Source organism: Hemitrygon akajei, chromosome 23, assembly GCF_048418815.1.
Source record: "Hemitrygon akajei chromosome 23, sHemAka1.3, whole genome shotgun sequence".
Lineage (NCBI taxonomy): Eukaryota > Metazoa > Chordata > Chondrichthyes > Myliobatiformes > Dasyatidae > Hemitrygon > Hemitrygon akajei.
The window spans coordinates 53,898,593-53,924,532 of NC_133146.1; the positions used below are offsets into that span (position 1 = coordinate 53,898,593).

Here is a 25,940-nt window from a genome sequence, read left to right on the forward strand (position 1 = left end):
TAACACAGGATTGACATGAGCAGGAAATCATTGGTAAAATTGTCAATAACCTTACTAATATCGCTTCCTCCCCCTTGGCAATGGTAGCTGTGGGACCCTTTCCAAGTTACTCAAATAACAAACTATAAATCCACCACTCTGACTGCTATTATAAACCAGCAAATTTTACAACTTAACATACAGATATTTATTTAGATTTGACTCACAAATGTACCTCATTAACAAAAAGTCAATCTTTTAAATGCTAGACATTGAGTTGTATATTTAAATTAACATTATTGAAATGTAATTGTATATTCACTTTGAGATTATTTTCATGATTACAGTTAGAAATAATATTCTAGGTCAACAAGGAACACAGGGCAAGCCTTATGTAATTAATGTAAAATTAATTTCATTATGTCATGGGGGATTATCCTATTTATAAAAGAAAATTCTCTCTCCAATTTAATTATCCTATGCATATAGACTTTCTTGTACAAGAAACTGATAACCAGTACTAGCTGAAAGTTCTACTACCAACTGCCAGAAAACACTCACATAATAGGTGAATTTTAGAATTTCATGAAACCCTGCATTAACCTACTTGGTCCCTAAATGTTTAAGTACTTATGACCAGCTTGTTTAATATTTTATGTCACCCTGTAAATAATGGTTGATCAAAACAACCACTTTTTTTAAAAAAAACAACAAACTTACACGACTATGTGATGTCAGCAGTTACTATGGAACTCAGGGATCATAAAAATAGGCATTACTTGGGAAAATAGAAGTGGCATACCAGATCGGATTTGTAATAACTTATGGAATTTTCATCTAGTATGAAATATCTTCTTTTCCAGTTTTTCATCTGTAATGATAAAGACAGTAGTTAAAAATACAGCAGTCCAAAAATCAAAAATATACAGCCATTTATAGAGAGTTTTCAGTGTACTGAACATTTGTCAAAAGGCTTATGAGAAGCAGACTTAATGATAATGCACTGTGACAAATCAGAAATAAAGATTTTTACAACTTTCGTACTGCGGTCAATTTGCTAACAATTATTTTTTAATTGATTTTCTAGTTCCTCTCCATGGCAATCACTTCCCTTTTCCTCCAACCCTTCTAAATAGCCTTGATGTAGACAAATCTATTTCACAAAAGTAGAAATGAATAGACCCCATTATATACAGTGGATTCTGGTTAATTAGGTCACATCAGGGCAAGTATAACTGATACTTCTACAGTATTGTAAAACTGTATTAGCTCCAAACACTTATCAGCTGAGGAATTCATCCACAGTGTATGCCATCATGTTTGTTTGAATCTCTGTAAATGAACAAAATTAATGCTGACACATAGTGCAGATAATAGACTGCCTTCAAACAATGCTATCGACGATCCTCCAAGTCTTCATTTTCGTTATAACATTCAAGATTATTGCTACCTTCAATTTCTTCGTAGTTCCTAACTTGCTGAAGCAGTGAAACTGTTTCATTTCAATCCCAACTGTTTCTGACATCTGCAAGCCTCAATGAATGAAACCTCAGTGAGCAAAGCAGTTCTGAGCTGTCTAACTACTTATTTCTCACCAACTATGTGACAAAAATTACTGCTTTTTGAACACAAACATATGCCATTTAAAAACTGCTCACTCTAAATCAGTGTAGTGTCCAACATCCATACAAGTGCACTTGATTGACTCTAGTTAGAAACTGTTCAGCTAGTCTCCTTTCACAATTAAGTAGCAGTGTCCCAAATAAACAATGGGAATCCCAGCTATTTTCCTCAATTCATTTTTGTTCTGAAGCTGTCGCAAATAAGCCACTGCCTTGATTGATCGATGGCCCAATTAATCAGATCCACTGTATTTAATAGTTCTTTAAAATGTACTCAAAAATATAGGCCATGCACAACTTCAATGCAAGGAATGTCATTACTTATTTGTTTTTCAAGTTTTTAAGTATTGCTGACAAGTCAGCCAGTTGGGATGCTTTCAACTGTGCCCCTGTAGAAAGTCCTTAGGATTTGGGGACTCATGCCAAACTTCAACCGTCTGAGGTGAAAGAGGTGCCGGTGGGCTTTTCTCCACCACACAGCCGGTATGTACAGACCACGTGAAGTCCTTGGTGATGTGTATACCGAGGAACTTAAAGCTGTTCATCTTCTCTACCCCAGATCCATTGATGTGAATTGCGGTGAGCCTGTCACCATTCCTAATGTAGTCCACAACCAGTTCCTTTGTTTTTGTGACAATGAAGGAGAGGTTGTTTTCATGCCACCACTATGTTAGGGGGATGACTTCTCTGTAGGCTACCTTGTTATTGTTTGAAATAAGGCCAATCAATGTTGTATCATCTGCAAATTTAATTAGTAGATTGGAGCTGTGGGTGGCAACACGGGCATACAGAGAGTAAAGGAGGGGGCTTAGGACACAGCCCTGAAGGACTCCTGCGTTGAGGGTCAGAGGGGCAGAGGTGAGGGAACCCACTCGTACCACCTGCCAGCGATCTGACAGGAAGTCCAGCATCCAGCTACACAAGGCAGTGTGACGGTTGAGATCTCTGAGCTTCTTGTCAAGCCCGGAGGCATGCCAGTCTTGTATATACTAGAAACTTGCCAAGGCGTCAAGACTCTAAAACTTGAACGTGCTTGCAGCCACAGTAGTACTGTGTTTCTGAGTTTCTGATTAAGGATGTGGGTGGAAGGAAGACTTAGCAATGTTCGTGCTCTTGAACGCCAGGACCAAGTGGTTTGACTCTTCCACTGGAGTTGATCATTTAGTATTTTAGTGAGATGACTGCTACTTGTCAATTATCAGCCATGAATGCATGTTGTGGAATTGAACATCATGGAAACATGAAGACAGACAAGAATATTGGAACTGCAGTAGATCAAAAAGCCCCTCAGGCCTACCCTTTCTGTGTTAGCTCCGCACATCTCCCAATTCCCCGATCATTCAAATAAAAAGAAACAAAAGAAAAATTACCTACTTTCAGTGATCTAATCTCTGGGCTGGAGACTTCCAGAGATATGCCCTCTGCAAGGAGAAATTACTGTACACCTCAGTTTTAAATAACTTCTAATCTTGAAGCGACAACCCTTTGTTTCACTCTTCAACTAGTGACACACTCTCAAAATATACCTTGTCAAGGGTTCCTAGGATTTTATGTACTTCAATGACTTCCTATCAGTCTTAGACATTTCAGAAAGCAAATTTTTTAGTCATTCATGCAATCCTTAAATTTCCCTCCTTTTCTTTCCCTCTTAAACAAGGGGACTAAAAGTGTGCAAAAGATTCCAGATGCAGCTTCATTGACAACCTGTGAACTTTAGCAATACTTCCCCATTTCTGAACTCCAATTCCTTTGTAAGAAAGGCCATTATGCTATTTCCCTTTTAACTACTTCACCTGCACAATAAATTTTGCTTCATGAACAAAAATATTGGGATTTCTTTGTACTCTGTTCTCTCCCAGTCTGCTTTTTGATTCTTTCACCAGAACATCTATTGTACAGTACAAAAATCTGAGGTGCATATATATAGCTAAAATGCCTTAAGACTTATGCACAATACAGTAGTAATTCTGTGTATTGCACTGCACTGCTGCACCCAAAAAAATTCCATGACATGAGCGATGATAAACTTGACTCTGATATGAGTCTCAATTGAAGACAGAGTGGGAAGGGGAATCATGATTGGGAAAAGGGAAATGGAGAGGGAAGGGTGCAGGAAGCACCGGAGGGACATTCTGTAATGACCAATAAACCAATTGTTTGGAATCAAATGACCTTACCTGGTGTCTCAAGGCTGGGCGTCTGCAACCGTGCTACCCACACCTGCCTCCCACCACCCTGGCACTCCTCTGCTACCTGACCATACCCCTCCCTGCAGCGCTTCACCCTCACCACTCCTAACAAGCTTTGCTCCTGCCAGCTTTCCAAACTCGTTCTCCACTCCACACAGTACAAAAAGATTTTTGCACAGTACTGTACTTTGCCTGGGTTAAGTTGAAATTTTCACCCTGCATTTTCATATTTAGAATGTTCATTTTGTCATACAGATCAGCTAGGTATGCCACATCTCTGTGTAGAAGTTCAATCTTGTTTCCCAAGCTCTTGCTGACTTTGATCATCTTAACACTGGTTGAATTTTTGTACAAAGAAATGTTTTAAGCACCAGCCTTTTGACAGCCAACACACTTCAGTGTGAAGCAAGCATTCAACCTTTTGATCGTAGTCTTGGCATAACTGGCAAAATATTCTGCTATTTAATGGATGAGCTTTAATTTTGTTGATAGCAGATATTACAAGAGTCATGCTTGGAAATGTCGCCGATTAAGGTTTTTGGCCATGAGATGTTAACGATGAATTACACAAAGGATTGCAAACAGACTTGGAATTTCTTTTTTCATAAATCCCACTAAATCAGCATGGCAACCAGTCATATATGGTGCTCCATCTTTTGCACAAGAAATCATGTTCCTAATTGGAATACTTTTATTCTCAAAATACATTTTGAACTCATCATAGATTGATTCTCCATTGATACTTGTTTTTAACTATTTACAAAAGAGAATTTCTTCATAAACTTTTCCATTTTTGATAAACCGTACATATGCCATCAGCATTGCCTTGTTGTCTTGCACAGTTGACTCATCCAATTGTATCCCAAATTCTGTTTTTCACAGCCCAGTGCATAGTTGATACTCAATGTCTTCACCCATTTTGTCAATACGATGAGCTACAGTTATTACTCAGAGGAACTAATTTAAAAATAACTGGTATACATTTTGAGAACAGCGGCAAGCACTTCCGATACAGCAGGTATTATTAATCTTTCACCAACTGTATGAGATTTTCCACACTTTGCTATCATTTTGGAAATGTTATTAGAAGCAATGAGACCACTATCAAGATCATTTTTAGCTTTCATGGCAAATGACTCAAGTATGCAACCCTTTTCAAATGTATCTTTCATCTTCTGGAACTGAGTAATACCATAAGCAGCCTTTCCAGTGTGTCTTTTATGGAAGTGTTCCTGCAATCTTGATGGTTTCATGGCTTCATTAGACAGTACTGTATTACAAATAAGACATGGGGTATCGCTAATCTGACGGGAATGGAATAAATCCATACTCTAGGTATGTAATAACATTGTATAGACATACTTTCTGTAGTTTCTTTTTCTTAGCAGGAATAAAATTCAAGGCTTCACTGCCTTCAAATCAGATGGCACCCTACTTACTTATCCATCATTAACAGGGCTAAATCAAAATAAAAACTAACACAAACTGAGAATGTCTATTGGACGTTGACGATGGCAGCGAGTTGACACGGTTGGTCAGGTCTCTTGCCTCAAGTTAGGGTGCCGCTTGCACCCCCCCCCCCCAAAAGAATCTTGAATGCTCCCCGATAACTTCTATTTACCCTAATGCCCCCTTAGGACACATAACTCCCACCTTGGGAGGGGGCAGATAGTATTGCCCCCATTGGGGATCACTGCATTACACATTACCCCTTCTGCAAGTCATTAATATACGTAATAACTAACTCAAAGTGAAGAACCGATTCTCAGAGTAGTCCACTAGGTAGACTGCTCCAACCTGAAAACAGACCCATTTAATCCAACTCAGTATTCTAGGTGACAACTTGCCATTAATTCATGTCAATGCACTTCTAATACCGTGAAGACTTGTATGCCAGCTTTTTAATTTAGTAGCTTATCAGATGCCTTCTGGAAACTGAAATATGCTACATGTTTCTTTCCATTAATACTGTTTGCTATATCCTCCAAGAACTACAGAAAAAATTGCCAACATGATTTTCCATTTATAAAACTTTGTTGACTTGGGTTGGCCTTTTTTACAAAGAAATTGGAGTTTACAATAGATACAATAATACAATACAATTATTAAAATTGCATAGCATCAAGGTTGTATAAATGACAGGCTATATACCAGCATTTTGCCAACAACAGATGTTAAGGTATCTGGTCTGTAGTTTCCACCTCTTGTTGTCCTCTCTTCTTGAACAAGGGAGCCATATTTATACCTTTCCAAAACTGCTGTACTCTCCCAGAACTTCAATCAATGACTAACATCCCTGCAACCACTTCCCTTAAAGACTTGTCTTTATGTAGAAGTTTGGATTCTTGTTAATTGGGACACAGCAGGACTAGTACATCTTGGCCCAATTAAATAGTACCCCAATTAGCCAAAATTCCGTGGGTATAGTTAAAAAAGTATAAACAAACACAAACTAACAAATTAAGTATTTCAATAAAATATAGAACAGATTGTAATACTTATCAATAATACAACATTATTAGTTCCTAATAGTTGTTGGAGGAATCCATCACTGTAAATGAACAAAGATCAGTGCATATACACCCTATCCTCGTTATATGCATCTTCAGACAATGTTGATTCACAGTTATGCAAGGAACCTATTTCTACCAACATCTCATGTGCGTCCAAAACTCACAGTTATGCGAGGAGCAGTTTCCTGCCAATACAAGTCACGTGCACACACCTTACAGTCTCACTATTGGGATGAGAAGCACCGCTTTCCCGCCAATACAAGTCAGGTGCATGTGCCTCACAATCTCACCCCCGCCAGTCTCGCATTGGTTTTGGCAAGGTGTGGATGTGCGATCTTGCGCTCTTAAACTTTTGCTGGCTTTACCTACAGTGCAGTGACTTTGTGCTTGAAATACTTAACTATGGCTCCTAAGCATCTGATGTCATGTCCTGGGTCATCAGCCGAGCGGCAGACAACTGCTTTAACACTTGGAAAAAAAGTTGGAAATTACAAACAGCGTGGCATCAGGTGAAGTAACACAGCTTTGGGACACTACTGCCGGGAACAAAATCTTGCCTTTAAAGTTCTTTTGTTGCTTGACAATGTGCCAGCCCACCCTAAACATTTGGACAGCATTCATCCTAACATAACAGTGCATCAGTGCATTTCCTGCTGCCTAACACAACATCGCCTATTCAACCACTCGACCAAGGTGTGATCCACATTCAAGGCTTTTTTTTACGTCAAACTCTCTCTCAGATGCTGCAAGCAACAGACAATTTTGAAAATCCTAGGAGTTTACTAACAGTGAGGGAATGGTGGAAGTCGGAACACTTGGCACAAATGGCGATGGACACGGACGCAAGTTTAGAACGGAGTCAGCAATTCAGTCGTTCCCTGCCATCAACCCTTCTTCACTACAAGCAAATTTATGCTGAAAAACAAGAAGCTGCCAAGCAAACAACCCTTACCACTTTCTTCAAACCGGTGTCATCTCCTGCTGCCGGCAGTTCTAAGAATTCTGAGAGTCTTCCTTCACCCCTTGCTGTGCTTGATATGATCCTGACGACCACAACCATCCACCTTATCCACGTAAAGCTGCCCGACACCACAACAACCAGTCATCTCCCGGAGCAAACACACCTGCCGCTCACTGTTGGTAAGTACTGTACACCCTAATATGTTAACTTTCTATGATTTATTACATTGAATATTAACTTAAATTGATGAAATATAATACAAATGTTGCCTTGTGGTACTGCTTTTGTGTCATATTAGAATGAAAATGTGAATAAATTATAGATAAAACTTATTTAGGAAGCCCTTTGGAAAGCATCCCTAATTACTCCATTTAAACAATTATTCACATTATGCGATTTCCTGCGCCAACTGCGAGGACTAAGAGGAATAGACAGAGTGGACAGCCAGCGCCTCTTCCCCAGGGCACCACTGCTCAGTACAAGAGGTCATGGCTTTAAGGGAAGGGGAGGGAAGTTCAAGGGGGATATTAGAGGAAGGTCTTTCACTCAGAGAGTGGTTGGTGCGTGGAATGCACTGCCTGAGTCAGTGGTGGAGGCAGATACACTAGTGAAATTTAAGAGACTACTAGACAAGTATATGGAGGAATTTAAGGTGGGGGGTTACATGGGAGGCAGCGTTTGAGGGTCGTGACAACATTGTGGGCTGAAGGGCCTGTAATGTGCTGCACTATTCTATGTTCTATGAATGTATCCCCCACATATAACGAGGATAGGTGTATATAGTGTAGATGATGGACTGCCTTCACTGAATGCATCCTCCAAACCTTCATTTTCATTGTAGCACTCAAGTTGATACCTTCAAATTCTGACCTTAATTCCTAACTTGAAATAGTGAAATAGTTTTATTTTCACTCCCAGTCATTTCTAGCATCTCCAAGTCTGAATGCTTGAAATGCAGTGAGAAGAACAGTTCCAAATTGCCTTCCTATTTATTACTCACCAACTATTAGTGACAAAAATCACTTCTTTTTGAACACAAACACACGTAATGGCATTCATAGCAAAAGGATGTGAGTACAGGACCAAGGAGGTTCTACTGCAGTTGTACAAGGCCTTGGTGAGACTGCACCTTGCATATTGTGTGCAGTTTTCCCTAATCTGAGGAAAGACATTCTTGCCATAGAGGGAGTACAAAGAAAGTTCACCAGATTGATTCCTGGGATGGCAGGACTTTCATATGAAGAAAGACTGGATCGACTAGGCTTATACTCTCTGGAATTTAGAAGACTGAGGGGGGATCTTATTGAAACATATAAAATTCTAAAGGGATTGGACAGGCTAGATGCAGGAAGATTGTTTCCGATGTTGGGGAAGTCCAGAACGAGGGGTCACAGTTTAAGGATAAAGGGGGAAGCCTTTTAGGACCAAGATGAGGAAAAACTTCTTCACACAGAGTGGTGAATCTGTGGAATTCTCTGCCACAGGAAACAGATGAGGCCAGTTCATTGGCTATATTTAAGAGGAAGTTAGATATGGCCCTTGTGGCTAAAGGGATCAGGGGGTATGGAGAGAAAGCAGGTACAGGGTTCTGAGTTGGATGATCAGCCATGATCATACTGAATGGCGGTGCAGGCTCGAAGGGCCGAATGGCCTACTCCTGCACCTATTTTCTATGTTTCTATGTAACTGATACTATTTAAAAACTCTTTGCTCTGAGCACGGTGTAGTATCTAATGGTCGTGCAAGTACACGTCACTGATGCCAGTTAGAAACTGCCCTGCAGCAGTCTTCTGTTCCTGTTCAGCTTCATCATGTCCCAAATAAACAAAAACGATCCCAGCCACTTTCTTAATTTAGTTTTTTTTCTTTAAGTTTTGTCCCAAATAAGCGGCTGCTGTGATTAACCAGAATCCACTGCATTAGTCTTTCCCTCCTTGTGGTACGGTTACAAGTTTTTCTACACCATTTGAAACCAATTCATCTGTTATCTGTGGGATATTTGCAGAGTCCTGCACTGTGAAGACTGAAAAACAGCAGTACAGAGTACTGGTTTAAATAATCTGCTAGCTGTTCATCTCCTGCTATTACTTCCCAGTCCTACCCTCGCAGGATCGCACACCTACCCTAGCTATACTTTTCTTTTTTGTTTTGATATTACTTGACAGATTCCTCTCAAAATCAATCTCTCTGCTGAAAATTCCCAGCTTTTGACCACCACTAGCTTATGACACTTTGTATGCTTATTTAATTTAAAAAAAAATATTTTTGTTAACCACAGTTAGTTTGTCTTTCTCATCTTTTTCAAATTAGGATAAATTTCTGCAAAGCATTCTGAAAAAAACATGCTTAAATGTAAATTCACAGTGCACAGAAACAGGCACCCTTAGCAACAATATCCACGCCACCCATCAACTACACATTCTTTTTTTAACCAATTCCATTTACCAGCACTCAATCCATAGACTTTGATTTTTAATAACTCAAATCATTTTCTGCACAATTTTACTTATATTTTTTGCTTTTTCCAGTAATGTTTTGAATTCCATTCCTCGCTCCACTATCCTGTGCTACAGCTCTTAATTTTGACATTTTATTTTAAATTTCATAATAGAACTACCCATTTGCCCGGTCCGCTGCTACATTTGAATTGATGGTCAACGATGACTCAACAGCAGGTGGCTGGGCCAAGGACACAGCTCTGAGGAACTGCTATACTCAACTCTTGGGACTGAGTTGACTAATCTCAAAAAACCACATTTATCTTCCTTTGGTAAACATTTGACTCCAACCAATGCAGTGTTTTGCCCTCAAATATCCATGAAGGCTACAGTTACCTCATCAGGTAACTGAAGAGAGCACCCCAATGTATGGTGCAGGCAGTTTTAGTAGGGAGGTTTTCTGCACCTCTGCTCCAGTTCATAACAGATGCATCAACATCAGCTGATCTTTTCCTTTGACATGAGTTTTAGTCCAACAGTCTTGGTGTTTCTGACATTTCTCACATATTCCCCTTCCCTCTGCCCTTTCTTCATCGCCCTTTGCTGACATGTCAAATTTCAGCAGTCCTCAAGCTTACAATTCTTTCTGGTAAAGTTGCAAACCTTTCTTTGATTCAATCGAATACTACTGCTTGCTGTTCTATCACCGTTGCACCCCAGCTACCAGAGATCCATTACGTAATAGTTAATGGAAAATAGCCTACTTCCTGATTAGTTTCTCAGCATGCTAATTTAGAACCAGCTTTTATCCACACTTCAGATGTTCTTCATGCTCATTAAGTTGTTGACTATTTCAATGCTCTTCTGAACATTTTCTTATTCTTCATACTTTGCACAATTTAATTCATCTTAAATTCTGCAGCCATAGCTTGAAACTCCTCCATTCGTCCTTCACTAATGCTCTATAGGAAGACCCACTTTTTCTTCTGATCCAATAATGAGTCAGATGTAAAGTTCCTGATTTGTACTTAAGTTTCTTCCTGGACTTGTCACTCTTCAAACCACCATTAAATCCTTTGCAACCGTTACTCTTTGCTTCTTTTACTCCAGTCTCTTGTTGAACAAAAGACAGGTCAGATGCACAGGTATCAAGTTTGCCGTCAGCTATTAATTCTTCACCCAAATCTATTTTGAAATATATATTTTAATCTTATTCTTGGTCAACCTAAACACCTCTTCTTTTAATGCATTTTTGCCCAAGTACAACTTGTGCACAACTTGCTACTTGCATCACATTTAATTGCATCACCAAATATGCAGTCAGAAAGAAATGCACTTCCAAAAGAAGTTCCAAATGATAAAAGTAAAATCTAAGTGAAAGTGAAGAACTGTATTGGAATAGAACCTTCATGCTCTATCAGATGGCATGGAAGAAAGCTTTGGTATGGTATTAAAGATCTATTACAAGCTTTCTTCATTTGTTCTTATTATGACCAATTTTGAAGAGTAATGTCCATTGTTGAAAAGTAAACAGTTTTGGGCAATTAAATTCTTAAGGAACAAACTCAGCAAGAAGGGAATGCAATCAAACTTAAATCTAAGACATGACTATTAAAATCTTGGTCTTCTGCTGCAAGAGACCAACACAATAACCAACACTATGCTTGATGGATACAGGACAAGCTGATTGGATAAAAATAAGTACCAAGAGCAAATCAGAATCTCAATTAGACATGTTACAAGAAAAAGGAGGGAAAAAATTGACCAATTAGCCCCTTATACCTGCTCAACGAATTAAAATTTTTACCCTCTTTAAAAGTTCTGAACATTAGTGAAAGGTAAATAGTCAACAACTATAAAAGTGTATGCAAGTGTAAATACATTTTGAAGCAAAGATATTTTCAGAGGCTTTGGTTACTCACCACTGCTCCTTGTTTAACGCAGTAACCACTTTTAATGACTGCTTGATCAGGTGTAGGTTTACCAATAAAATACGTTAGCTGACTTTGGGAACGCTTCAAATTACTTTTGTCAATTCCTTCGAGAAATTCCATTCCATCCTGTTAAATAAATATTAAACTATCAAAGCCAAAAATATTGGAACTAAATAGAGAACTAAATATTAAAATAACTTGTTAAATTAACTAGAATGCACAATAAATTCAAAGCGTTCATAGAATAATATAGTAAAGCACTGATATAATCCAGCACAACTTCTGTGGTGGCAGATTCTCTAAACAGCTGGATGTTTTTTCACTTATTACTCCACGCTTTTAAAACACTTGCTTAAAAGAGCATAATAAATTTTCCAGTGACCTCAGCAAGTTTTAAATGGCATGAGAGATTTAGGGTCCAGCAATTTTGTATTTATTTGTTTGTTTTTTTATCCCCCTAAAGCCATTGCCAAATATTGGGATTACTGAACAATTGCATAGCAGATAATTGAAGTTTTACTGTCAATATTTAAATTGGTTAATATTCGAAATTATCCTTCCAGATTACACATTGGAAAAAGTAACACATCTAGACTTACCATGATGCTAATATAAGGCTGGAAGCATTTCAAAAAATTTATATTTTTAGTTTCATTGGTTAGCCTCTTAACTATGAGCGGGAACAATTTTGATTATAATAAAGCAAAATAAATGCCTTTGATTCAATAATAATCTCCACAAATGAGATAAATTAAAGGAAAACTAAATCTGAAACTATAGTTGGCCTAATTGCAGTATTCTAAATGGGAAATTCAAATCCAGCTGCATTTGCTATTTCAACATCCAGAGAAATTTACATATGTTACCGTGGTAAACGTGAATGATTTTCATTATGCAAACATTTTGTACTTAAAATCCTACAACATCAACTAGTAATTTTGATCAAGCAAATTGGCACAGTCCCAGAAAGCTTGTGAACCACAATCACCTATCATACATCCAATTTTAAGAGCATTTAACTCATTTTCTGGTGACCCATAAATGGTTTTCCAATGCTTGGTCACAAATGTTTTGTTAGATTGACGAGAGGCCAGGCACTTCACCGAATCAAACTGTCGGCTGGATCTCCAAACACAGTTAAGTTTATTATGTTACTGGTTGCTTGCAACTTCCAACATAACAGGTGAAGCTGATTTCTATCTCCTTTAGTAGTGAGTTTCATTTTGAGAGCCAAAAACAAGACCACATCCAATATACATATTACACAATCTCAGGGTGCCTTGGAAGCCCCAAATTATTGGCAACAACTTTTGTGAAGCTTTTAATCTATTGGGAAGAGAATAAAGAAATTAAATCCATTTCTCCTGAATTATTAATTCTTGGTCTTCATCTTAAGATCTGATTCACTTATTAACAGAAATAGTTAAGAAAAACTTCTCTCAACTCTCTATTTGATAGCTGGTAAAATAACACTTCACAATTTTATGTTCAATTGGAGCAGTCATTACACATCAGGAAGGACAAACCATTCTTGAAAGCAAACTACCGTATATATTTACCAGTATGATACCCGATCTCCAAGGACTGCAAAAGCACGAAAGAAGAAACATGATCACAGAATTTAGAATTAAGCACTGATTTAATAAAATATTTAAAGATAAATGGGAGACTGACAGGATAAATGGCAACTATTTCTACTGGTAAGGAAATCCAGGGCAAGGAAGCAAGATTTAATTAGCACCAGCCTTTTCATAAGTGAAATTAAGAAACTCTGTTGAAACACTATTGTATGACTGACAATTGTCATTTTAAAATTTGAGCTTCAATTTTGTTACAGGATATTATGAAGTACATGGAGTAAAAGCAGTGTTCATGAACTTTGATGGCAAATTGGTCTTGACTAAGAGATTAAATTGTCTGTTTTTGCTTCTGCATCCTTATGATTGAACAAAATAACCTTATCTGCCAAGTTTAGCTCATCCAAGAGCTAATCAGAGGAAATGTGTCACTCAACCAATCCAGTGATCTATTTTCAGCTATCTTTTAGACCACAACATCTGAAGTAACAATGTTGAAACCTGCAATGTTGAACTACATGAATGCGACTGTAAAAACAAAAAAAGCTCTCCAATTTGCACTCAATGATGTTCACTTCAGGAGCCTATTTTACAGCATTTTTCCCCTCTAATTAGGTCTTCACAACTCAAAATGGGTCTATGATCAAGAATGAATTGGAAAATTACCTAACAAAGTGGATTGCAAAACTCAAAATAACATGGAATGATCAATAAATGTGGTGTTCCTAGTAGTAGCCACATTAAGAACAGTCTACTTATTTTTAGGATGCCAACTACTTTCAGAAGAATTAATTTATCAAAAGCCTGGTGGGAGATTAGCTAATTTAAGACAAATGCATTCCTAACTAAAGAACATGGTGCAACACACACAAAATGCTGGAGGAACTCAGCAAGCCAGGCAGCATCTATGGGAGAAAAAAAGAACAGTCAATGTTACGGCTCCAAACATCGACTGTACTTTTTTTTCCGTAGATGCAGCCTGGCCTGCTGGGTTCCTCCCGCATTTTGTGTATTGCTTGGATTTACAGCATCTACAGTTTTTTTTCTTGTTTGTAAAGAACATGGATTTTATTTTTAAAACCTAGACTTTACTTTTGAGAACTTAAAACCGAAATAAAAATTGAATTGCCAGCAAGTGAAACAGGACATTTTCTTCAGTCTCAAAGTCCAGACATCCCAGATTCATTGCATGATAAATTAGCCAAATAATTTTAGGTAGCTGCTAAACATAGCTACAAGTCAAACATTACGTGAATTACTTTGAAAACATGAAACCCATTTGACAATTGAAAACAGTTTAAGGATTCTTGATCAGTATCTTGTGAAGGAATTAGCCAGCTGGACATTGTATGATTGCCCCATGGAATCTATAAGGGTTCAAAATCAGATGATAGAAAACAAAGGTCATTGAAAAGAAATCTGCTCAATAATCTGGCACAACGTCAGTCAGACAATAAACTTTTCTCCCTTTTTCCAACAAGTGTTATATTTGCATCTTCAACATCATGTGTGTCAAAGGACTACTGAAGTTATAAGTTTTGTGCTGTGATGTAACTTACAACCAGTCAAGCCAGATTAAAATTACTAGAAGTTTCATTTGCACAACAATGTTTAACTATTTCAAAAATCTATTGATTTCCATCCATTTCATGAAAGCACTGTTGTCAGCTAAAAGACTGAACTTTATTTCACCAACATACATTCCTTTAACAGCATTAAACTGGGGCGCTACAGTAGCAGAACAATGTAATGCTATTACAGCTCAGAGCGGCCAGCTGGCGGTGCAATGGTATCAGCGCCGGACTTCAAAGTGAAGGCTCCTGAGTTCGAATCCAAGACGGGCCACCCCCGAGCACGCTTTCCATCCGTGCTGGGTTGAGCATCGAGCTAGCCACTCGACCTCGTAAAAAAAAAACAAGGGTCGAGTCAGGAGCGTTCTTATCATGACCCAGTTAATCTGAAAGGAGATCAATCCTGACACCACACGCCAGACAAGAATGGCTGACTGTCTGGTGCGACACGCAAAAGAAAAACAAACAGCTCAGAGCGTCAGAGCTTTAAGTTCAATTCTGACGCAATCTGTAAGGAGTATGTACATTCTCCCCATGACCACTTGGGCTGCTGGGTGCTCCAGTTTCCTACCAATGTCCAAAGTAATACAGGTTAATAGTTCATTGTAAATAGTCCTGTGATTAGGTGAGGATTAAAATATAAATAAATTTTGCTAGTATTTGCGAGACATTAACTCTGCATTTCACCTGGCTAGTCTGTGTAATAATAGGAACACCACCAATAATTTCGGTTTTGTATGGTCCAGGCTTCCGTCCACATGGCCCCTCCACGAGACAATTCTGGTTATCCGTGTTCAACTGAACATCTGATGGTTTTGGCACCTACGTTAAAAAAATACAAATAGCAATGCAATTAAAAATGTGTGCATTCACAATTCTACCCATATTTAGAAGGTGCTTGAAAAAGGATTATCTAAGGTTAATCATGTTATTATAAATGTTTTTGATTAAACATTCATAGAACAATAACAGTAAATGTTAGACTGTTGTATATAACATAAAGGAGGCAATGGTAAACAGTGAACCTTAAAAAGTATGCAGTTCATTTCAATTTCACAACATTTTCCTGTGTAATTTTAGATGACAATGCAATTCTTAGCGATTTTATAACTGCCAGATTCAAAGAAAAATTCAAATCCTTATGTGGCACTGAAATACAATTTTTTTCACAATTGCATAAAAAATACAGAACAAAATAACCAAGCAGATTAAGAAACAGCGGAACAGATTGGGCCCTTGCCTATGCTGCCACAGTTGTTCAACAGGAGCAATCCAGAAGGTGTAAAAGACCTCAAGGTATTACTGAACCCTTCCCATACTGATAGCTTATTGACACTTTACAGAATGTCTATCATTATGGACATTCAAAAATTGTTTAATATATTTTTATATCAGAAAAAATATTTATTGAACTAAAAATTAGTCGAAAATATAACAAGTAAATAAACAGACACAAAACACAATTCTTCAATCCCTGTCGGGAATTACATTCAAATCAATGGAGCACCACTACTTATGCTAGTCATTCCTGGAACATGGGCAGATTCCTGAACAGTGGTCATCTATGGAGGAAAATGGTAACTAAAAAAAAAACTAAGGATCTGACTTTCCTCAGAGAAGACCTTAAGTTGCCTAACTTCCATTTTCCCCCCACATAACGACTTCTGCAGAGTAACTTCGGGGTTTTTTTCCCCTGTTTTAGTTATTTTCCCCCAAAATTAAATACTTGCTTCTCAATTTTATCCAAATGTTCAGTCCACGTTGCCCACATCGACATCCCATGCAAAGCCCACATCCTCTATTGCCAAGGTGGTCAAAGGTAGCAGATGACTGGGAATGTGCCAGCCTATAATTCTCCCAGTACACTCTGACAGTGAGTTGGAGTAAGAACGGAGCTTCTTGATCACTGATTCAAAACTTTGAAATACTTAATAATAGACACAGTACCTTCACCATTGAGCATTTTCAAGGGATGGCTCACTGAACTTCAATAATATATAGGAAAAAACTGGGATTGCCAATAGTTTTGCTACAACAAGTGTATGGGACATTGGGAAAAAAGTTGAATTTCCCCATGGGGATGAATAAAGTATCTATCTATCTATCTATTAGGCATCAGTTGTAATCCTTAGTTAGAAGCTTCTAAAATCGGGTTTCCTTCCCTGGCAAATCAAGTGGATGATGGATGTTGGAACATTGGTAGCCATGCAGTATAAAGAAGTCTTTTGTTAATTTTGAACAAACAGGAAATGAGATGCGAATGGAGGCCAATTTAAAGAATGGTTTAAAAAAAGATAATACTCATCCAACTTTGAGATTAAAGTGCAGTTCTTCTGACAGCAGTCACCTGATGTACTTTGAAAAACATGGTATAAGAGGACAGAACAAAATAACTTGCTTGCAATCAATGGAATTGTACCAATATAGACATGATACTCCAGAAGATGAATGAGGGAATGCAATTCAATTGAATTCTTTCGGACTCAAGGAAAATGACAGAACGAACAAGATATGCAGCAATTTAACAAACAATATTAAAGATTGTAATAAAAACCATTACATTAAGCTGCAATCCCTGAACTCAATTAGAGGAAGATCACAGAAAAAGAAATCCTGGTCAGTCATTCAGTTTCTCGGTCAGACTCTTGTACAGTTGGTGCAAATTTGCAGACAAGTTTAGTGGAGATAGCTGTCTGACAGAATTCAAAAGGCAAGCCCAAAAGTTTCCAGAGTTCAAGCAAAATTAGTTTCACCTCCCCCCACAAAAATTAGCAGAAAAGCCACTTTTCTAAAATTAACAAGGCAAACAGGTTAAACTTCAACATTATCATCTTAAAGCTTGAAGTTCAAATCAATTTCTATGACAATACTGAACTATTTTTCTAAGTAAATAGAGAAACAGAGTCAGAGTTATACAGCACAGAACCAGCCTCTTCAGCAACATGATGACCTTTATTCTGCCCTCACTCAAGAGTTGCCCCGTTTTTTTTTAAAGCTAGGCAGATAGATAAACTCCAGTCGCAGTGTATTTGTAGTTTGAAGGTGGTTTTATTGTTCACCAACACATTACAGTATGCAAGGAGCTCAGTAAAAAGACAGTACTTCTCTGCATTCTCACAAAAAGGTAGATTCAAATATTGAGTAAAATTCCTTTGATTTCTAACAGGACGTTTGTAACCGATAGCAACTAAATGAAATGCACAAATAATATAAAATGGGTGACTTGATGATGAAAGCTAATTGATTAACAACATGATAGTAAAAAATCAACAACAGCTGTGAACTTACAAGTAAGCAGTGAGATCTAGTAATTAAAAAATAACAAGCCAAATCAGGAAGACATAACAACCTTTTTGTCTGTATTAGGACTATATCCTTCTATGTCTTGCCTATTTAAGTATGCCTAAGTGCTGCTTAAATATAGCAATTGTTATTCATTCTACAATTTTTCATTATGAAAGCAAAACAATAGTAGCTGAAGTTGAAATATTCATGGTTACAGGGAAAATGGCCATCAGATGAAGCATGATCAATAGTGTGGGAGGGTGGGGGAGGGGGAAATAACATTTAACCAAAGAGCTCAGAGAAGAACTTAATGTAATAAAGGAATAATGTTTGAACATGCACAACATTGGCAAATTGACAAAGATGCAAGCTTTCTAAGAGACTCAACCAAAGTGTGCATCACAAAACTATTCAAGGTGTGTTTCCAAATCCTTATTTGCTCAACTTAAATCTCTGATTAGTAATGTAATTAACATCTAAGTGACCAGAAAGGAATCAAAAACACAAATGAGGGGTCCCAGCCATTCAATAAGGGCAGACCCTGTATGGAGGCCAGTTCCTGCCCACTTCCAACAACCCCCAATTCCCTTAGCGCCCCAAAATCTACCAGTCTTAGAAATTAGCACCCTGACAAGATAAAAGAATCATAGCCTTGATGTTAGGCAATTCCAAATCCTAATTTTGGGGTACGAGAAATTCTGCAGATGCTGAAAATGCAAAGTGCACTCACAAAATGTTAGGAGGAACTCAGCAGGTCATGCAGCATTCATGGAAATGAATATACGGTTGATATTTCAGGCTGATTCCCTTCTTCAGAAGATGGAAAGGAAGGGGGATAATGCCAGAAATTCTAGAACATAGTTCCCACTTTCTGGATCTGCAACCCAAGGAAAATCCCAATAATCGCACCAAGATAAAATGTAGTGGAAGGAATGGAACATCGCTAACAACATTAACAAAAAGAGAACCAGTTTGTGTATAGCTGAAAATACAAATGGAAGTTGTCTACAGGTCTCAGAACGTGTGGCAGCACTGTAAACCAAAGTGGAAAGCAAGAAGTTACATGTGCATAAAACAAAGTTATACAAATAAAAGAGAGAATTTTAAGTCATTTGTTGACTTGGTAAACCAAATTAGCAATAATAGTATGGAGGGCATATTCATGTTGTAAGAGATTGTTTCTCAATATTATTAATCTTGAAAACTGAGGGCTCTTTTAGTGCAGGTATTGTGTAACCAGAAATGATTAACTAATGATTAATTTAGGGAACAGTAATCAGATGAAAGTATTCCATAGAAAATTAGTTCAGCCTGGAACTAAAGATTTTAAGTCTGAATAAAGCATACAATGAAGATGCAAGAATGGGTTGGCCATGTCAAACTAGAAAATTATATTTAAAGTTATGTCAGTAAACAAATCTACATCTGAAAAATTAACATGAGAGTAGAATTTAAAAATTAAATGAAAGGGACAGATTTAACGTCGCTAAAAGTAACAGCAAGCCTGATGACCGGAAAGTTTTCAGAACACAGGAAATAGAGACATAAATCTTAAAATTTTGAAGGAGTTCAAAAGAGACAGTGGATGTACTGGTTATCATCTCCATCTACACACGTACAAGGAGTGACAAACAAATGTGTAAAAGGTGACAAAAGGTGACAAATTTGAAAGCAATAATAAATAATAAATAAGATTTACAACGTGAGCTTAGCAGTGTTGAGAAAGGTGAAGTCATCCATGCTGATTCAGGAGGCTGATTGTTGAAGAGTAGTAACTGTTCCTGAAACTGGGTGTGGGACCTAAGGAACCTGTGCCTCCTTCCCGATGGCAGCAGTGAGGAGAGAACATAGCCTGGAAGAGCCTGCATGTTAACTTTCAGTGGTTTGTGTGCAATGACATTCAAGTCCCTCTGAACATTCAACATCTTCCCTCTTTTGTCACTTGAAAGGGAAAGTAGAACCAGAGAGTAGTCTAAAGGGGAAAAAAAATCCCTTAAGAAAGGGAAGTCTAGAATAAGAGGGTACAGATTTAAAGTAAGAAGGGGAAACATTTAATTGAGTGCTGAAGTGCAAGTTCTTCCACACAGAGGATGCAACAAGCTGTTGGAGGAGGTGGTAGAACCAAATACAGTTAAAATGCTTCAAAGGAATTTGGAAGGGTATTTAGATAAGAATAGAGGGATACAAGTCTTAAGTAGGCAAATAGGATTTACATAGACAGGCATTGTAGCTGGCACAGACATGCTAGGTTAAATGGTTCATTTCTACACTGTATGATTCGATGATTTTAAGTGCTTTTAATCCTTGACAGTGTTAGGTTCTTCCATATTGATTGTGCTTTCTGTTCTTCAAAGATTATAGAATGTCTCGAGTCCTTACGTCATACTTTATATTAAGACGACAGACTTAATTTGCCACCACCAATTTCCATACATTATTTTAATTAATTTTTTTTACATCTAAAGACAGATTGCTCTAGCCCAAAATTATTGTTATTTTCTGCAAGGATCCTGAAAGAGACTTGCAATTCTCTTAATAAAATTCAGAGCATTCTCTTTTAAATCGCAGGTAATCTTGTATTACGATTCTTAAATGCAACTGTGGTGTTCAGCCAAAATTACAGATGAATACAAGAAAATACAGCAGATCAGAAGCTGATTCCAACAAATGAAAATATACCTTCCTGTTCATTATTTTGGTTTCCTCCATCTAATCTGTTATGTCAATCCTGCCTTTACTTACATATGCTAATCAAACAATTATTGGTATCTTTGAAGAGCAACGTTTGTCCCATTCTGCCATTCCTGCAACTTTACTTCAAGATTTATGATGCAATTAGTTTAGCACATAGGCTTGGAGAAAAAGAAACATCAAATCACAAAAGTTGTCATAATCAGTCATAAAATAGGGAACCCACCCCATTTATCCTGACCAAGCATCTATTTTCACTAAATGTTTCCCCCTCTAGGATACCCCTCAGTTACTTCACCACAACCTGCCCACAGCTCCTGTGCATCCTCCATTCCCTACCGATTCTAGGCTGGGGGCAATTTATAGTAGCTAATTAACCGACCATCCAGCTAGTTTTTGACAAGTGGCAGGAAATGGAAGTACAGTGAGGAAACCTGTGTGATCAAAAGGAAAACACGATAACACCACACATGCAGCACTCACAGTCAGTATTGAACCTGGGACTGTGGAAATGTGAAGCACCAGTGCAAATGTGCCTGAGTAAATGGATCAACTATAAGACATAGTAAAATTATAACATTCCAAACAGAGCAAGATATCTAATTTAACAACAGTCCACACGTGTCATTTATATTTAACTCATATAGTGCTGTGTTGTAAAGATATTTAAGTAAGCATTACTTACTGTGATCTTGGTGGCTTTGTTCAGAATATTCACCCACTCAACCAAATCTTGCTGATCATTGGCTTGCAGAAAGTATTTTCTCATTCCTGCATTAATAACTGTTAAGATGCAGGAAGTAAAAACGTTACTCATTTATAAAGTAGTGCAAACATTAACTGTTTAAATATGATCATTTTTGGACTAGGGCCATAATATCTAACTGCAAAAATGAGCTTAAATAAATGTTGCAAAGTACATTTTTTACTTTGATAAATATGAGATTGTCTTTGATAGAAATCAAAGGGGAGGTTTACCATATGGGCCACTTCCATTTACTCAATCACCAAAATTCTCCTGCCTCAAATGAGAAATCTGGGTGTATTGCACAAAGAATTTTATGAAACTTTATTAGACAGGCTATCCTTGCAGCTCACAATGAAATGAAGTATGTAATATTCCAATGCAGGTCTACACAGTTATCAACAAAGACATTATCCATTAAATGCAACGTGGAGGGGAGAGAACACTACTGCCAAAATCCCCGATCATCCTCATTGAATACAAATACACGTAATTCAGAGGCAATCACTATGCTGCAGCAACTACGTCTTTACAAAACCCTTTAAATTACTTTACTGAATTTTACCTTTAACAAAAATACATTTCAAGATTTTGTGGGTTAATAAGAATCTGAAACTTGATGTTATCCACTTATAGTAGATACAACTGCATTGTAGTTCAACACTATGCTGAACTTAAAAATTAAAAATAAGATGAACTAGTTTAATGAACAAAACTATTTCACTATGTGGGCATATGCATTAGCAGAGACGTTTACTTATCGGCTGGGTACTTTCAATCTTACACAATAATCCGTCAAGAAGTGTATAGCAAGTCACCAATGTCAAAATATTTTTTCATAACCTATCTGCAATTGGTATGATTGGCAAGTTCATTTATAGTAACTGTTAATAACTCAGAACCAGCACTGGAAATATTCTTCCCTTGTCATTCCGTAACAACAAATAACATGCAACGTTTTCCTGGGAGAAAGTTTTGACTAAAGTAAAATTTTAAAAATTTGTAATACTGTGCAAAACTCAGAAAATACTGGAGGAACTCAGGTCAGGCAGTATCTATGACATTAATAAACAGTCCATGTTTACTGGAAAGAAAGGGGAAGAGATGCAAGAATAAAAAGGTGGGGGTTGGGGGAGGAGACGAGCTGGAAGGTGATAGGTGAAGCCAGGTCCGTGAAAAAGATCAAGGGCTAGAGAAGAAGGAACCTGATAGAAGAAGAGAGTTGCCAACAAGAGAAAAGGAAAGGGGGGGGACCCAGTGGGAAGTAATAGGTAGGTAAGAAGAGGTGAAAGTAATAGTGAGGAAGAGAGAAAGAAAGAAGAGTTTTTTTCCCTTTAAACAGAAGGTGATATTGATCGTCATGCCATCAGGTTGCAGGCTACCCAGAAAAATACTAAGTGTTGCACTTCCACCTGGAGGATGTCCTCATCTTGGCACAAGACGAACCCATGGACTGTCATTTCAGAACAGTAATGGGAATCAGAATTAAAATGTTTGGCCACTGGGAAGTTCCACTTATGGCAGATGAAGCAGGAGTGCTTGATGAAATGGCCCCCCCCAATTTACAAAGGTAGTTGTAATACTGGTAGTTAGCTAGAGAACAATTTTTTCTTGGCTGGGCCATTCTCAATTTTCACAGGAACAGTTTATTTTATCATTCTACTGAAATGCAATGTTACAGAACTCTACAAGTGGAAATTAAATTTGCCCAAATCAGGAGCTGGCCATTTTTATACCACTAATTAAATACATTCACATAACTGTAAGAAAGCATGCATACATGATTTGCAAGAAATGCTGGAGCTTGACTGACTTCTTAAATGTCACAACACATGTCGGTGATAATAAACCTGATTTTGATTCAAAGCATCTGCAGAAATCACAAAACCTCTCCTGAATCCCAACAGTAGTTTTGTTAATCTGATGAGGACTGTTGCTTTCATCTTTTTCACTTGCACCCCGTCCTGTCACACCTGCTGCTTAATCACATGCTGGCCCCAAATGCTCCCACAGTTACATACATCATTCAGTTTTGATCTCCAAACCTCGGCCCACATCTATTATTAATCAGATAATGCACTGATAAATAAATGGGTACACTGCGGAAACATAAAAAAATGGCCCAGATACTACCCTCTGCAGGTCAGTGAGCAAAGCCAAAATACTGTAGTACTTCTGTCAGAAATATACTGTGAGGTCCAATATCAATAACCTCTGACCTTCAACCCCACAACTTGACTCTGCAGTGCCTTTGTGGGGAAGCTCAACCATACCAGCTGAAAAGACAAATATACTTTGCTGGCAATCACTTGGATGGCAGTGTCAAGCTGAATGAACCTGGTGAATGGATGCAGAAGGTGTGCTTTCCCCTTATGTATTATTTAATGTTATATATTTTGTGATGAATTAATATTTTTTTGAATTAATAACATTTAATGTTAGTTAATTCTACTTCAACCATTTGTAATTGCTTTGTACACCTGTGAATTTAGAAGCAATAAAAAAACCAGCCTAATATTGAGAGCTCTCCAATCCATCACAGGATCTACCATCACCACAGGACACCCCACTACTTTTTACACTACTCTGGCTCATTAAATGCTGTAATTATAAATCAATGATTAACCTTGAAATTTAATTTAAACAACACATTATGGTTTAAAACCTGAAGCAAAATATTGAAAACCTAAAACAAAAATAGACAATGCCAAAAATGCTCAGCAGGTCAATCACAAACAAGAGAAAATATGCAGATGCTGAAACTCCAAGCAACACACAGGAGGAACTCAGCTGGACAGGATGCATCTATGGAAGGAAGCACAGTCGACATTTTGGGCTGAGACCCTTCCCAGATTGCAAACCCAACCCATCCTCCACAATGAGGTTGTACATCTATGTCAGGATTGTGGCAGTCAATTCAAACCTAAAGATATGCGAACACAAAGAATAACTCTCCACCACTGTAATTCAATAATCCTTCATTGTGTCAATCATATGAAGTGCTAAACTTTTTAGTTTAAAGCAAAGTTTTAGGTGAGTTATTGAAGTAGGGAAGAATAAGATCATCCAGATTTCCTCGTTTGAGAATAGGTCATCATTCTATTTAGTTCAGGCTTCAAGTGCGACAAGTAGTTATTTTTCAAATCAACATTTCTTTGAAAAATTAAACAGTTGTCATATTCATAAAACTATTTGTGGGACTTGCTGTGTGCAAGTTGGCTATTGCTTTCCTAGATTACAATGTCACAAGGACAGGAAAACACCATAATAAAAGTATTTCTTAATTTAGACTGCACTTTCATAGTAATCCAGGATGATGGGGACAAGATAAACCAATGCATAACTGCACAATGTTTTCCCTTCTTAGTTAGAATAGAAAAATCTGGTACAGTTCTCATCCTATGTACCTATATAGTATATCAAAATCAACTAATGATGACATTAATTAATGGCTCAGACAAAGTATTAAATTGATTAACACTTACCAAAACAGTACTCTGCTTTTGGTCGCTGCTTTGTTGCATCACTGACCTATCAAATCACAGGCAGCAAGTCAACATACAAAAAAGTGACACACACTACTTTCTACAGATTTCAGCGGATAAAAGAACATGATAAGATAATATAAACAGTTAACTATAGATAACAATGAAAATACAGGGAGTTAAATATATTAAAGACCCTTAGAATAAGGTGCCAAAATTTAATTCTATGATAAAAGTAAACATTCAAGATCAAAACTACATTTCACTACATACATCTTCTCATATTCTGAATTTCAAATTTGGCTGTGCAATGCATACAGCAATATCTTGCAACTAAATTAGATCTCTAATTAGTATTAGCAATTACAAACAAAAAAAAAATCACACCACGAGAAACTATCATGCACATTTCTTTCTCCCATATTCTTCGGCCTAATTATTTAGTTGCAATAGAGAGATTGCGCAATCAAGGACTACTGGGAAAGGCACTTAATCTAGCTTAGGGGTTCCCAACCAGTTTTATGCCAATGACCAAGGGATCAATGCTATTGACCAAAGGGGACATGGACCCCAGATTGGGAACCTGTGATCTAGTTTAACCCCAAGTTAATTTAAAAAAAAAGGTAAAAGAGCAAAACCACAGTAAAGACACAATCTCAGAAGCATTGCCTTCCCAATGAGACAGAAGTTATACTTTCTGTATTGATCAAAATTCCTCCAACATTCCTCCAACAAAACTCAACCAACATTACGTTGTTACTTAGTGAACTACCCAATATGGTAACATTGGGTAAATTTTAAAAGCATTGGCTGTGATGAACTGTCAGATGCCCAAGAATTTAAAATAAAATCATCTAATTGCAAGCTCAATCTTCAACTGAACAGGAATGGACTTGTTTTACCCAAAATAATATACAATTAAGGCATTGGATGGAGCCAGCTGTCCAAAC

The 25,940-nt window shown here is 37.5% G+C and overlaps 1 protein-coding gene across 8 annotated transcripts in view; it reads right to left on the reverse strand.

Annotated features, from left to right (window-relative positions):
- plekha1b (pleckstrin homology domain containing, family A (phosphoinositide binding specific) member 1b) overlaps window positions 1-25,940 on the reverse strand; it is an 80,118-nt gene that overhangs the window by 19,880 nt on the left and 34,298 nt on the right. For all 8 annotated transcript variants that reach the window (XM_073027657.1, XM_073027662.1, XM_073027661.1 and 5 more), the window contains exons 4-8: window positions 24,991-25,036; window positions 21,446-21,543; window positions 15,472-15,606; window positions 11,625-11,762; window positions 782-850 (exon numbers count right to left, since the gene is read on the reverse strand). In XM_073027657.1, the coding sequence (XP_072883758.1) occupies window positions 782-850; window positions 11,625-11,762; window positions 15,472-15,606; window positions 21,446-21,543; window positions 24,991-25,036 (486 nt within the window). The remainder of the gene's footprint in view (window positions 1-781; window positions 851-11,624; window positions 11,763-15,471; window positions 15,607-21,445; window positions 21,544-24,990; window positions 25,037-25,940) is intronic.